Source organism: Poeciliopsis prolifica, unplaced genomic scaffold (genome assembly GCF_027474105.1).
Source record: "Poeciliopsis prolifica strain line A6 unplaced genomic scaffold, Auburn_PproV2 SCAFFOLD029, whole genome shotgun sequence".
Taxonomy (NCBI): Eukaryota; Metazoa; Chordata; class Actinopteri; order Cyprinodontiformes; family Poeciliidae; genus Poeciliopsis; species Poeciliopsis prolifica.
Window position 1 is genome coordinate 3,143,533 of NW_026562404.1, and position 14,804 is coordinate 3,158,336.

At 42.3% G+C, this 14,804-nt stretch overlaps 1 protein-coding gene across 1 annotated transcript in view; it reads right to left on the reverse strand.

The window, feature by feature from the left end:
* samd11 (sterile alpha motif domain containing 11) overlaps nt 1–14,804 on the reverse strand; it is a 64,592-nt gene that overhangs the window by 14,217 nt on the left and 35,571 nt on the right. The window contains 3 exon segments of the mRNA XM_055049912.1: nt 1,176–1,329; nt 8,432–8,596; nt 12,559–12,651. Coding sequence (XP_054905887.1) covers nt 1,176–1,329; nt 8,432–8,596; nt 12,559–12,651 — 412 coding nt within the window.

Here is a 14,804-nt window from a genome sequence, read left to right on the forward strand (position 1 = left end):
AAGCACATGATTACATACATGCCGAACACCCAGCTGAAGTGATCATCAGCATGTTCCTCATTCATCACTCTTTTTTTAATTTACTGCAAAGCACGTATTAAGAAGGATGGGGTTAAAGAGAGCTCACAGCGAGATGTGAGGATGTGTTTGGACAGTAATGGATGGACGGACGGTGAGGCCTGGGTAACTTTCCCCCAGTCCTGTGTGGCTAATTACTCAGTGTTCTGTCAGAGAACAGGCGTGGCTCACCGACTACGTTCACACTGCGCCACTGGCCTCTCACCCTCACACACACACACACACACACACACGCACACACACACACACACGCACACACACACACACACACACACACACACTCCCACGCACAAATTAGTAGACATATTCACACAAACAAACCCAGATTTAGTACGCATAGATGAGCGCGCATCAGAGCGCAGGCTCAAAAAATGGAACAAACAAACATGCACAAGCACTAAGCTACCCCCTCCTCGCGCTAGCACACAAAAATATATACACCCCCACCGTCTCCCAGAGCTGCACCACACAGCGCCTGGCCGATCTGCTTCCTGCTCATTTCCCCCTCCTACCCCTCACCAATCTTTCTCTCTGCCTCGCTCTCACACACACACACAAGCACACATAAAGATACACACACCCCCTGCTGCCGCACCGCCGGCCCATTATCGATCCCCCGCCTCTCCCGCGCCACATAAATAATCGACAAGCAATTACCCGCCCACTCCCGCTGCCCCTGGCTTTGTTTGGGAGGCGTAGGGGCCAACGCTGGGGGGGAGGGAGAGGAAGAGGGAGGAAGAGCAGGCGTGCAACTTCACAGCAGTATAGCTGAGATGTTACTGAATATATATATATTTATATATAAATATATATATATGTATGTGCATGCGTGCGTGTGTGTGTGTGTGTGTGGGTGTGTGTGTGTGTAACAAAAAAGCCCGACATAAGATTAAATCTTTCTCAAAAGCAAGACAGAATAAGAAGAAAAAACTGCAGGTAGTGCGTTGATGAAAACTGACAGGTGTTTAACCCTTTCAGCCTGAGGATGAGGTGGGGCATATTTATTTATTTGTTTGTTCGTTTAATCTTTTATCATTCCTTGTATTATAAGCAGGGAAAGGCTGCAGCTGTTTGTGACGTAGCGTTTTTTTTTTTACCTGTCGGTGTAATGCGCATCGCGGTGCTGCGGCAGGCCCTGTTTACGTCTCTGGCTGGATGATGAAGAGCTGCCCGCTGAGGGCAGGTGGGCCTCTAAGGCTGCGGGATTCCTGACTGCCGCAGCCAGCGCCTCCTGACGAGCCCGCAGTATGTCTGCAGAAACAGGAGAAGCACAGAGGTCGGTGAGTCGACATGATAACGATCGGGATGGATTTATAGTTTTAGGCTGCTAAAATCTGTCCAATTCCTCATCTACTAACTTGCTGTGCCTGAATATTGGCTTACTGGGAGGCCGAATGAAAGCTTTTTTTTAACTGTAAAAAACACTAATTCAACATGAATATTTTTAAATGATACTAAGAACAGGTGAGAAAAAAAGAAAATCCCTGGTAACTGAATTGATTATCCCTTGCTGGAGACTGACTTGATAAGAGAAGTCCAAAACTCAAAAATACCATGTTTTTTTCCAGTCAGTAAACACGCTATACAACAACTTTTGGTGCGAAAGTTTCTTACTGAGTAAAGACATCTCAAAACTAGCCAATTAAACCATTAAACCATAAGTAATGTTCTTTTTTAAAAACTATTAGAGTGTTACATTGAAGTAAAGGGTTGGTTCTACAACATGTCTTGAATTCATTACAAGAGATTGAGAGAGAGCAAGACTTTCATCAGATAACAGGAAGGCTAAATGGAGTTCAGCAAAGTTTCTCTATTTTATGCTTTTGAGTCATCAGTATTAGCGATGAAACATGGTGGAGACTCCAGTAGGTAACACACAGAAATGACTGTTGTAGTAATGCTAACTGCAGTAACCCTGCTAGGCGCTAATAAAAGAAGCTAATCATTTCATCTCTGTTTTAAAATACCAAAACATGGATCTAAATGGTATTTAACAGCCGCTGCTTTCCTACCAACACACACGGTGTGACTTCGCTTCTGATCCTATGGTAAATAATTGATGAACCTCAAAACTGTGAGATTCTAAAAATATGTACCATGCTGCTGCTTTATATCTTCTCATATTATAGTCCTTAAAGTGAAATCAGAATATGTTAAAAACTGGCGTCAGCAGATCAACACTATGAAAACCAGAAACCAGATTCTGTTTTGAACAAAAAAAAAAAAAAAGAAAAAAAAAAAAGCACACAATGTTTTTATTCCTCCCCACCCCTGCCGGCGCCGCCGCCATCATCATGCCCCCCTTCCTCCGTCCCTCCACCTCCACCTCCTGCCCTCAAACGCTCGCCTCATTCCACCTCTTCGCTCCCTCGGCCTCGCTCGCTCCCTCTCTCCCTCGCAGGAGAAGAGGACTCATCATTATCAGCCAGGCCAGGCCACACCAGGAGACATGGCTTCTAATGAGAGAAAAATCCATCCGGCTTTTTCTCTCCTCCCTCTCACTCCCTGCCTCAATCTATCCACTCCCCCACCCCAACACACACACATACACACACACGCACACATGCACGCACACCCCTCCGACCCTCCACCACCCTTTTTTTAATTAGACGGATCCCTCGGGAGCTAGGGGCCATTTCCGCCGCCGGTACGGGTGTGATGTGTGTTTTTGTGTGTCTGCGTGATTTAGGTGCCTGCTAGTGCGTGCCCAACTGTGTGTTTTGTGTGTGTGTGTACTGAAGCAGCTGAGTGGGCGCCGGGGCGGTGGTGGGAGGGGGGTGAAGCGACAGATATTAATGCGGCCTAGCTCCGGTGTATCGATCTGTTTGCTGCGCCGGGCCACAGGGGACTCGGCTGGCGGCAGACAAGAGTGTGTGGGTGTGTGGGTGTGTGTGCGTGTCTGTGGGGAAGTGGCGGGGTAGAGGTGGGTTGAGAAAGATAAGAGAAGGATGAGAGGGAAGTGAAGCCCCAGAGCGCACACACAAAAACACACAGTCGGGCTGTTGTGCGCTTGTGACAGGGAGGAACAGGTGACCTCTGAGTTCTCTGTGGTCAAAATCCCGTCTCACCAATTACTTTGCATGGCTGGCTCTGTTCAAGGGACGCTTTAGCAATTTTTATTATGGGACCTTTACAACATCCTCCCAAGCAACTGATTTTAAAAGGAATAAATGCCGCAGACCCAAAGGCATCCCGACCATATCCCATCACCTAACTTTAGGCGTTGGGACGCTGCTACTCGAAACCCCAAACTCACGGATGAAAGAAAATATGAGTAAAGCTGAAAATATGCGTATTAGCAAATGCAGTATTTAGCAAAAACAGATTTTGGTGTTATTTTTCTTTTAAATGCAGTAGAACATAAAAATAATTGAAGCGTCCAAAATTTAAGTGTGAATTGGTAACATGTGCTATGAATGTAAGTTTTGATGAAATACAAGGAGTCATCAAATCCAGACCTAGAAGGCCAGTGTTGACCAAGTTTCATCTGTGCTTCAACACACCTGAGTGAGTCAAATGGCTGAATTGCCTCCCCCAAAAGTTGCAGTACACAGATAGGCCTCTAGGCCTATCTGGTCTATATGGTTGTGTGCTATACATTGTTTATCTACTTAAAAAAAACTGAACTAATCTTAATTTGATTTGGATCTTTAGACTCGTTTCATACGTTATGTAAAATACCAAGCCGAGCAGTTTGCCAGATCTAATTGGTATTTTAGCAGCAACATGGAGCCATCTGCTGAGAACTGTTTTTTTTTTTTTTTTTTTTTTTACAGCAGCTAATCAGGATGATGCATCAACTCAGATGCTGCATCTCAGGCTTGCTTTCTGTTGCTGTAGATGTTCTTCAAAGGAGTGAACGTTATTTAGCTTTTCTGCTCGCCCACTTCTCTCACTTTAGGCACAGCCAGTGCAATATGCTGACTTGATCAGGTTCAAGATCTGGAAAATGTGTATAAAGTAAAACAAAGAAATAATTACACCATTACAGTGGACCACCACCTATTCACAGATTCACCAATTTTCAGATTATTATGTGAAACATGACTCCAAATTATTCACAGATTATTTTCAGAGGGGATATCTAAAATAGTAAAAAGAATAATACAGCTTGGGAAGCTGAGATGCTTCTGTGCAATGCTACTTGACATGTCAATGGTTGACACTTGCAAAGCAGCCAATCCAGGAGTGCCATTCATTCTCCTTGGAAGTGATTGGTTGGGCCCTAAAGACAGGAAACAGAAGAGTATAACTGCGGAAGAGTTAAGACCACACTACTGCACTGTGCTTATTAATACATATTAATGTATAGTATGTGCTTGACCCATTAAGTTAGGCCACTATACATGTTATTAGAAGGGATTGCTTGTGTTCACAGACTTTGATTATGCAAATATCGGCAGTCCACTGTAATTACTATTCCTTATTTGAAAGTCCTAATTTAAAGTCTAATCAGAGGGAATGTGAATCCTATTAATAGCTATTTTCTGATGCTAAATTAAAGGAGTATTTAAATGTTTCTCTAAGAACTCTGCACTTGTTCACCTCTTTTTCAATATTTTGCATGTCTAAACTGGTTGGACATCAACTGGACAACTCTTCATCAGTGAACACAGAATATTTAAAAATACAGTTTGATATTCATGAAACTTCATTTCCAACTTTGAAAAGCAATGAACCCACTTATCAATCCCCACTTACAACTCATTAGAACTCCTAATCAGTCATAACGAGATCAATATTGTTGGTTGTGTTCTTATGTTTCTAATAAGTTACACAGTAAACAACATTGGATTGTACTCTGTTGGCAGGGTGGCAGTGTGTTTGGTGTGTGGAGCCAGAAACAGGGACGCCAATTATTCAGGGCACCAATTATGCAAGAACCGCCACTGCTAATGCACAAAATATGATTTGAATTCAACAGGAAAAGGTGGTAGAAGTGATCACTTATATCTACGCTGCAGAAGAAAATCATCTCAAAACAAATATAAAAATATGGAGAGCAAAACTTTTCTCCATGTTTACCAGTGAAAAAAATCTGCTGAAGGGAATAGCACTTTTAATCAATGTTCATTAATTATTGACTTAACATAAATTCTTATATCTTATAGAAAAGTTAGTTTTTCCTTATTTCAAGCAGACAATAAAATCTGCACTAGAAACGAGGCAAAAAACACTAAAATACGAAGCAACACAATTAAAACATGTGAAAACTGGTAACTATTTTTATTTCTTTGGATTCTGCTTATTAACATCTATATTTATCCTGTGTATCCTTATAAAACCTCACTGAAGCAACAGGTCCATATTTTTTCCCGTCCCTCTTTCCCTTTATTTCTCTTTTACGTGAGCAGAGGTCACCTGAGGCGCTGCCCTTCTGCGAGTCTGTGTGTGTTTGTTTCCACAGAGAAGGTACTCAGATGCTTCATTTTCCTACTAAAACTCTGTTCTCATGTTGCAGCTGCTGGATCACACGAGTGTCTCTCTCATTACAAATTAAAGTCCTAATTGAGAACACACAAACACTAACTGGCCCCTTTCGTTCCATTAAGTTACTTCAGAAAGCAGACTGCGTTTTTGTACCGTCCCATTTTTCTCGCCATAATCATCCCTGAAGTTGTAAATCCCCGTAGTAAAGCCGGGTTTTCCTCAGCGCGAGAATAAAGGCTAATGCCGCGCCAATGCAGCTTGGCTGGATCGGTGATGAATTTTGTGGATGGGCAGCTCGACAAAAGCCAAAACCCATCCGCTAAAACTCTGAATGCACCAGAAAATTCAAGTATCTTTTCCGTAGGACGGCATTCTGCCAGTCGTCTAAGCCCGAGCAGCTGTAAAGACGTGGTGAATCCGCAACGGCGCACGTCTTTGTCCTTTGACCAAATAGCCTGCTTGAGTTTTCTCTACATTTTTAGGACAATGCTAAAGATGCTTCACGTTTTGAGTCGGGCCGAACAGCAGGAGACAAAACATCCAACTCCTCCTCTCACTTTCATCTGGATCTCTACCCCCACCTCTCATTTCACTTTCCCTCTCCCTCAACCTTCTTTCATCATGTGAAGAGGGAGGGAAAACCCTCCTGGCCATTTCTACAACCCGGCTACAACCCACCCCCCAAACCTCCCTCCTTCTCTTCTTTTGCCCATCAGGTCCAAAGAGAGCTTCTCAAACAACACCTTGCACCTACACACATACACAACCAGACACATGCACACACAGAGATCCTCTTCACCCCCGCCTCTTTCGCGCGCACACATACTTTCATTTTCTGTGCCCTACACTTCAAACACATGAAAGGATGCTCTGCGGGGACCAAGGCTAAAGGGAGAGTTGGCAGTAAGGAAGAAGAGGAGGAAGAGGAGGAGGGGAAGGGGTGCTGGAGAGGGAGATGTATAGGAAACACGAGGGGCCCAGGGGGAGTTGGGAGGAAGGGGTCACTGGGGGCTTATTTGAGACCAGGTCAATGTCAAGGAGGCCTCGGCGGGACGATTCATGTCAACCTCTTGAGAGACAAAGCATCCATCTCTCTGCCTGTTCCATCGTCTGTCTAACAGCGTCGGTTTCTTATCAAGCTCCACCTGTTAATTAGAGAAGAGGAAGTCTAATAACGTGTCTCGTAAATAAACTAATATACCGTCTTCAGGTATCTTGAGGAAGTCGCCCAGTGTGCCGCCTGGGGCTCCTACAGGATGTGAGGACGCAGACTGCGACTCACTGTGCAGACGTTTTTACCAAAAACTTATCCTCAAGCTCACAGTCGTACACTTCCTATCGAAAGCATTGATACTTTGTAACTTTTCCCCTTTTTGTCACGTTAAAACCACAAACATTAGTGTTTTTTACTGGGATTTTAAGCAGCAAAAGCAACAAAGTGCACGATCGGGAAGTGGAAGGAAAATGACTGATGGTTTTTTAACTTTTTTTTTTGTTTGTTTTTTTACAAATAAGAATCTGAAAAAACAAAAAAAACTGCGTTTTTCTAATATTCGCCAACGAACCTCCGAGGCTTTTACGGAACGGTAGGATTTAAACCGAGATTATATTACACTCAGGTCCACTTTGTTACTAATCAAGTGACTTCTGAACTGATTGCAATCGGTTTTATATGGGGGTATCAAAGTAAAGTCTCAACACGAATGAATGCCACAAATTTTGCATTTCTATTTGTAATCAATTTTAATTTAGCTTCACAATTATGCACTTCTTTGTGGTGGTAGATGACATAAAACCCCAACAGACTGAAGTCTGTAGTTTTATTGTGACAAAATCTCAACAGTTCAAGAAAAGCTTCTTTTTTTCAAAAGTGAAATAAAGGTTTGCAGGACAAAAGATAATGTTTAAAAAATTTCTGTATTCCTAAACTATGGAAGCAAAAGCAGGGAAGTCCCAGAGGGCCTGGATAAAAACTGTCAAGGCTTCTGGGAAAGGAAGCCAGCGATTAGACCAAGCCATAAAACCCTCATAACGTGACGCATTTTCCAAGTAAATCCTCTACGACACAGGGAAAAGGCAATTAAAGCATTTACAGGCCTTCCACTCCAGATCTGCAGCCAGCAATTAAAAATCAGTACGAATTAAATAAAAATTAAAGTAGATTGACAACAATTCGGCCAAAAAAGCAACTGAATTTATGCAGAGCGATAACATTTCATAAAACCTGCGTAATCTGACGGCTGGGTCTTCAGAAGACTTTAAGGAAAATGTTGATGTGTAATGACGGAAAGGTCAGAATCCAAACAAACAAACAAACCAAAAAATGTATTTCCCTCCAACAACTTTACCATTTTCAGGCTTAAACCAATGTATTTTCTGTGGAGACACAAGTAAATCTGTGAAATGCTGGCGGTTTTCTGGTTGTTGAGAGATTTAAGAGGAGTCAGATGGCAGCCAATGAGAGTCCCCAAACCAGCCGTGGCACTGATGCATGTGAGGGCTTGTGGGTGTTGTTAACAGGAGAGAGCCAGGGTGGTCAGAAATCACCCAGAGTGACACTTTGACGCTGGGTGGGCAAGCACTGCAAATAGAAATGTCAGCCGTCTCCGAGAGCCTGGATTTTACCGTGGCAGCAGAGTAGCAGAGCGTACCGCAGGACTCTGAACACAACGCTGCAGACTGAGGTGAAAGAGCTGCACTGCACCTCAGCGGATTGGTTGCAGCTGAACTGGAAATTGCTGTAGAACCTCAATTAAGTTTTGAGTTTCACTTCAAAGTAAAGAAAGGCGGACTAAAAGTTAGTCTACACTGTTTCTGGGAAATGTCGGTATCTGCGGTGTTGGACGTGATGGCGAGGACGATGGCAACCTCAAATCCCCCACCCTCAAAACAACAAAGCAAAAATCCGGGCCCAAAGACTGACCATGGCCAGGAATGCCCATGCTGCTCGCCAGCTGGTAGAGGCGCTGCTGCTGCTCCTCGAAGGATCCCTGCTCACTGAGCGCTGACATCATGCGCCTGTAATGCTCCACGGTGCTCATGTGGCCTTGGCTGCCGCCTGCCTCCACCACGGGACTCTGGGAGTTTTCTGAAAAACAGGAGAGAGTATTCACCAACTGAGTTTCATCAGAAAGTACATGTGGGGTTAAAGAACGAGGACATAACACCAATTTAGTTCTTTGTACTTTTTTAAAATTATTTACCCAAAAATAATAATTCCGAGTCATAAAATGGAAATTATATTCACGTAAATGGCTTTAAATTTAAACCATTGATAAATTTAAAAGACGGATTGTGGATTAAAACATCTGAGCACAATTCAAAATGCACTGAACTCATCTTAAGTGAAGAAGACAATGCCCTTCTGTGGAAACCTTTCCTTTCTTGGCAACCTGCAATGTTTCAGGTTTAAGCTTTCACTAAAGTAGTATAGTCCTTTTAATTTATTGAGATATTTCATTTAAAAATTCCAAACTAGAACAATACAGAGAAATCGGATCTGAAATCGGACTCAAAACTTTGACTGGTGCATCTCAGTTCTTTGTAGATTTTCTTGATATTTTGTTAACATTCTGCTTATTTCTTGTAAGGTAAAAGTGACCAGCATTGCACAGCAACATGTAGGGAGGGGCATGTAGTCCATACAAGTTGATAAAAACTAGTCTGCAGAACTCTCTCCATCATGTTGTTAAAATGAGTTTTTAAAGCACAGTGGATAATTTGTGGGCTTTTATCTAACCCAGCAGTGCCATGGCACCTGTAACTTGGACTGTGTCTATTACATCACCATTTTTGGCTGTATACAGAGACGTATTTCAATGACAAAATCAAACTTGTTCTGTTCTTAAATGTCCGAATAAAGGAGAAAGTGGACGCAGCGAAACTACTGTATGTACATAAAAAAAGTGTTTACAGGCCTGAAACTTTGTACTTTTAGAATTAATTTTAAGCCTGAAGCATTCTTCAGATACAAGCCAGAAATTTATCCATATATTGTTCACTAAGACAGACCGGAAACCTCCTCATATTAAGTTATATACACAGAGTCATAAGCGGAGACTGACCCCATGGTGAACTCTCGGTTTCTCTGCAGAGAGCTCTGCACTTTCCATATCCACGATGCCAGGATTTCAATTCAAAATAAGGAAAGCACAAATAAAACCCATCAGAATAAAATGTATGTGAATGCATCAAAGTGGTGCAGTGTAAATGATTTTGTCTATGATATCCACAGAGCTGTCAGCCCTCATGGTTAATCTCTCACTCTCTGACCTCCCTCCTCCCCCCTTTCTGTCAATAGTAACATGATCTAAGGCGAAGGTGGTGGGGGACTCAAGGGGAGGTGGTTCAGGAGTTAGAAGAAGGAGACAGAAGATGAGGTGGAGGAGGGAGAAGCGGAGGGAAAGCTGGGGTTATTTTTACCACCCTCCTCCTTATTGAAACCTGAGTCTGGCCCCGGGCAGGCGAGCAGGAGTGGCGCTGAGGAGCGGAGGTGGAGGTGCTGAGGGGAGGAAGCAAAACACGCAAGCATCTCTGTCTCCGCCGCCAAGCTCCCGCTAATCCACCCAAGGTCCTAAAGTATATGTGTTTGCATGCGTGTGTGTGTGTGTGAAACTAGTCTGAGCCTGTCTAAAGTTTTTCTTCTCTCTAAACACAGCGGTGGGTGCCGGCTTTGCAGCTGAAAGGAAAACAGACATCATTTACACAGCGGCGTGGCTCCATCCACACGCTGCTCTCTCTCCCTCCCTCCCTCTCTTCAAGTCTATTTCTTCACCTGCATTAGTCATCAAAAGATAGCGTCTGTCGCCAGACTTCAGGGCCAGTACATGCAGCCGGCAAATCCAGTTCATAAACAGGTGTAGCGTCAGGCTTTGGGCGTGAACAGAGCAAAAGGTTAAAACACAACATCCGCATCGCATTTTAAAGGCTCTGATGCAGCAGGATGACCGTGCAAGGTTACTACTTCATCCCCATGTTGTATGTAATGAGAACATAAGAATATTTTACACACTCTCAGAAGGCTAAATAGAATTTTGCCCTATTTCCCTTAAAAACAGGAAGCTCGGCCTCAACCCACATGCACAGCACTACGCAAACAGGCTGCCTCTTAGCCAATAACTAACCCTATGCATCTTTTAGAAGCTGCCTTGTGTCTGAGTAAGACTATAATGGCCAGGAATGAGTGCCTCTTCCCACAGAGGAAGTGGAAGAGGCTCCAGGCAGGACTGCAGCCGGTCACGGGTCACCCAGTGGGCAGAGGTCAGAAGGAGGACCCAACAGGACCTCAAAGTGCTCCTATATGTGCCTTCAACAGATCCCATCTTGCACAAAAACCATCAGAGAGGGTTTGTGTGGGGTGCTTGTCTGATAGGACTGACTGTGTGGCGAGCTGCTGTATAATGCATCAGCTGAGAGGTCTTCCTCAAGTGAACAGGGACGGCGCACGCCGGGCGGCTAGTTTCACACTACACAAGGAGGGAATATGAATAATAGAGTGCAGCGGTGGGACTGCACTCTATTAGTTTAACCCAGGTGAGACGGCTGTTATTGCTGAGCTATTTTAAACCAGCACCAAAACATGGCACCATAAAGCAGCTCGATTGTCTTTGGTGGGAAGTTTCAGGCTGAGTGGTGTTTGAAAATGTTACATTAGTTTCAGGAGTTCAACACTCCAAAAAAAGAGTAACTTATTGAAATCACCGGAGGCAAAAAAAATAATAATGAAGAATATTCAAAATGCTCAAAATTAAACTTCAAGTGCGACCTCACAGCAACATTCACTGACTTGGAGAAGATTAAGAAGGAAACAAAAACAGAGGACCAAGAAATAAGAGGGTGGCTGGAATCAGGTGATTTTATGCTTGACCAAGATTGGCTGGTCATAAAAAAATAAAAAATAAAAAATCTTTTTCCAAACGATGAATCAAATTAGAATTAATTTATTGTCATTGTGAAAGAAAGCGCAACAAAATTTAAATGCCATAAGCTCTAACAACTTATTCTGACAACACTCTTGGACTGTGGAGATTTTTCCTGCAAGTTTCAGTTAGTTGTTCTCAGTATCGATAAGGTGGAGGCCAGAGGAAGAACAAAAAGAGAACAAAGCTGGTAGAAAGTGAACGACTTTCAGCAGATTGCAGGAAGGATGAATCTGTTGGAGCAAAGCTGTGGTTTTAGCATTTATAGCAGGGAGGAGTGTTTGGTAATTTGTTAATGTCCACTGATATGAGGCGCTAAAGAGGTTGTCAACTATCATAATATTGTCTTTGTTTTGAAATAGTAGTAAAATCCTGTTTAACTGCAGAGTGATGAAGTATCTTGAGATACTTAAGTAGGCTCAAGTATCTTATAAACAATAAAAACATGCATTATCTAACAGTAAATCAGAGCTTTTTGTCTAAAATATTTGGTTGGAAACATCTGCTCTTTATTTTGAAATGCAAGAAATAAATGTTTTCACATTTGTTGTAATGCTTAAAAAAGTAAAGAAACTTTGATTTATCTTGTAGAGGAGTAAATAAAATATACAGTAATAAGAAATGACTCTGTTTCACATTTAGATGTGGAAATGAATAACTTTTTGACTTTAAACTGTTTTTGAGGAAATAAATTTTCCTATACTATATTTTCTATAATATTATTACTTTCATTTAAAGATAAGCAATAGACAAAGTCAGTATTTAGCTGTAATGAATAGTTTTTAATGGAAATTACAATGATCTTATATTGTCAGGGGTCAGAGTTTTACAAAATCTGTGATTGGTGGAGTTAATGAAATATTGATCATGATGCTTTTACATGTTGCTTTTCATACAAAGTGGCCTTCCTTTTTTATTAGGAAGAAAAATCAAACAATAAACTTCCTCTATGTAACTTATAACTCTCTTGACTTGATAGCTCTCCTAGATTTATTTATACTTGACACTTTTCAATTTAGTTTTTCCTTCATTTTGCTATATTGTTCTGTCTTCCATCACAAATGATATTAAACTTGTATGTTACACGAAAAGGACCCCATTTACCTTTGTTGTTATGACATGTGAATCTTACCTTTTGGAGAGACACTGCGTGATTTCTTGCTATCAGAGGGACAATCGCTGCTGCTGTTGGGAGAGAAGCTTCTCCTTTTGCCCAGGAGGTCGTCTGCGAATGAAAGACAGGAGAAGTCAGAAACAGAAAGACAAAAGCTCGGCCTCGATGCTGAGACTGTGCTCTGTTGTGTACCTGCATACATGGCTGCTGTTGTGGAAATGCAAAGGAGAAAGTGATGGTTGGAAAGAAAGAGAAACGAAGGAGGTGAAGCAAAGCTCCGGGCAGCTGGAGAAGTGCCTGTTCTGTCAGTGATGAGGAGGAAGCCTGCACCGCTCAGGATGACAGATCTCTCCAGGTAATTCACATGTGTGCTGCTCTGTTTGAGGCGGGTGCAAGGGCTTCGTTTTCCTGCAATTTCTCCAAAAATTTCTATCCATCAGTATAAACTGAACTGCTATCAGAGCTACCCTCTCCTCCTCGTCTTTCTCCAGATGTTGGAGCAAAAGTCTGTGGCCTCACTAAAGTGCGCTGCATCATCTCTCTTTTCTCCCTCTGAAGTTTTTGACAGGTGACGTTATGGCCGAATCATGTATTTTTACACTGCCTCGCTTACTCTCCCGTGATGAATGCTCATTTCTCCGCCTGCGTCAGTTTTCCTCTTCTCCCTTCCGGACGTGTCGGAGCCCTGCTCCCGTCAGGAGCTTTTCGTCTCTCCTCCCATTAACACTCGCTTCTTCCCCTCTGTTGTCCCCCCCGCCACCAAAGAGGAGCATCTAGTGTACAATTACAGAACCTCCTCACCGCCGTCTCCTCCTCCCCTCTCATCTTCCTCTCTTCCTTCCCGCCCCATCCTCCTCAACCCCCCCAAAACACGCCTCAAATCAATATGGGCCTAATCAACGGAGGGAGGGGATGCAGAGCACACTGCGCTCAGCGTCGGCAGGAAGGAAAGAGCCGTTTGTCACTGCTCCCTCGGTCTTCTTTATTTCTGGTGCACCTCTCGTTTTTTTTTTCTTCTTCTTCTTTTTTTTCCTCCCAACTATTCTGTTTCTTCCTGCACAAACGCAGCCAAGCCACGACAGCAACTGCTTCTCCTCTTTCTCACCTCTCGGTGCATATTTTTAGGGATGGAGGGGCGGAGGAGATGGGGGGTGGTTTTTCCGCCCTCGAGGAGAATGATTCCTCTCGCTCGCGCCTTCTCTACAAAGCAATTTTTCATCATTTGCACAGCATGTGCAAACAGCATGCAAATATAAAAATAAAAAACGGAGTTACAAAAAAGAAAAAAGAAATAAATACAAACAACATATTTTTGTCGCAAAGCCGAAGCCGGCTCAGTTTGATATTTAAGGACCACGTTGGCTGTCAGAGTCGTCTACCTTCGAGTAAGAAGAACTTCATTAGCCGTGTCGAGTCGCCATCTTGAAATGTGTTGTTTTAAATACAGTTTGAAGCATTTATTTTCATGTTAATTCATAAAAAGTGGTGCTTATGCATTTAAATATTGAGAATTAGAATCACAATCAACTTTATTTGCTGAATTTACACCGCAAGCAAGGAATTTTACTTTGGTGCCACTTTATTCTCAATGGCGACTTCTGAAATATGACCATCTTAAAGTAAGTCCGTTTTTATCTTGACAAAGATTGAGTTTATCCACATGGGTTTAAATCAAAATGTCTAACCAGGGAGTGATAAATTTATCGTACCAGCAGTTTTCAAAATCTTTGAAACGTTATAAACAACACGTCTTTTCCCTTTGGTGAAAATGGTGGACCATTCTGATATTTTTTAACCCAACACAGATTTAGAAGATGGTCCATGTTCAATGTTCTATACATAATATCTAAAGCTCCTTTAACTTCAGAATGTTTTTTTTCATTTAATGCTCTTCAAAATGCCTCAGTGCAGAAAATAAACATGTAAAGAAATAAGTATCAAACTTCCTCATAAACAATGTAGCTAAACTCCCATCCATGTTATAAACACTAAAGACATAATGTAATTTTCAGACTGTAAGACGCTACTTTTATATGAGCTTTGAACACTGACTTGTTTTCATGCAGCTTTTTCTCACACTTTTTGCACCTATGTAGGATATTACCAAAAGGCATTTGATATTTTGGGAACTATTAACCATCATTATCATTAGAGCTATTTATATGCAAGTATGTAACATCTCACTTTTCAAAAAAAAAAAAAAAAAAAAAAAAAATCAAAGCTACTTAATGAGGTATATCCAAGTCTTTGATTGCAGTATGTGT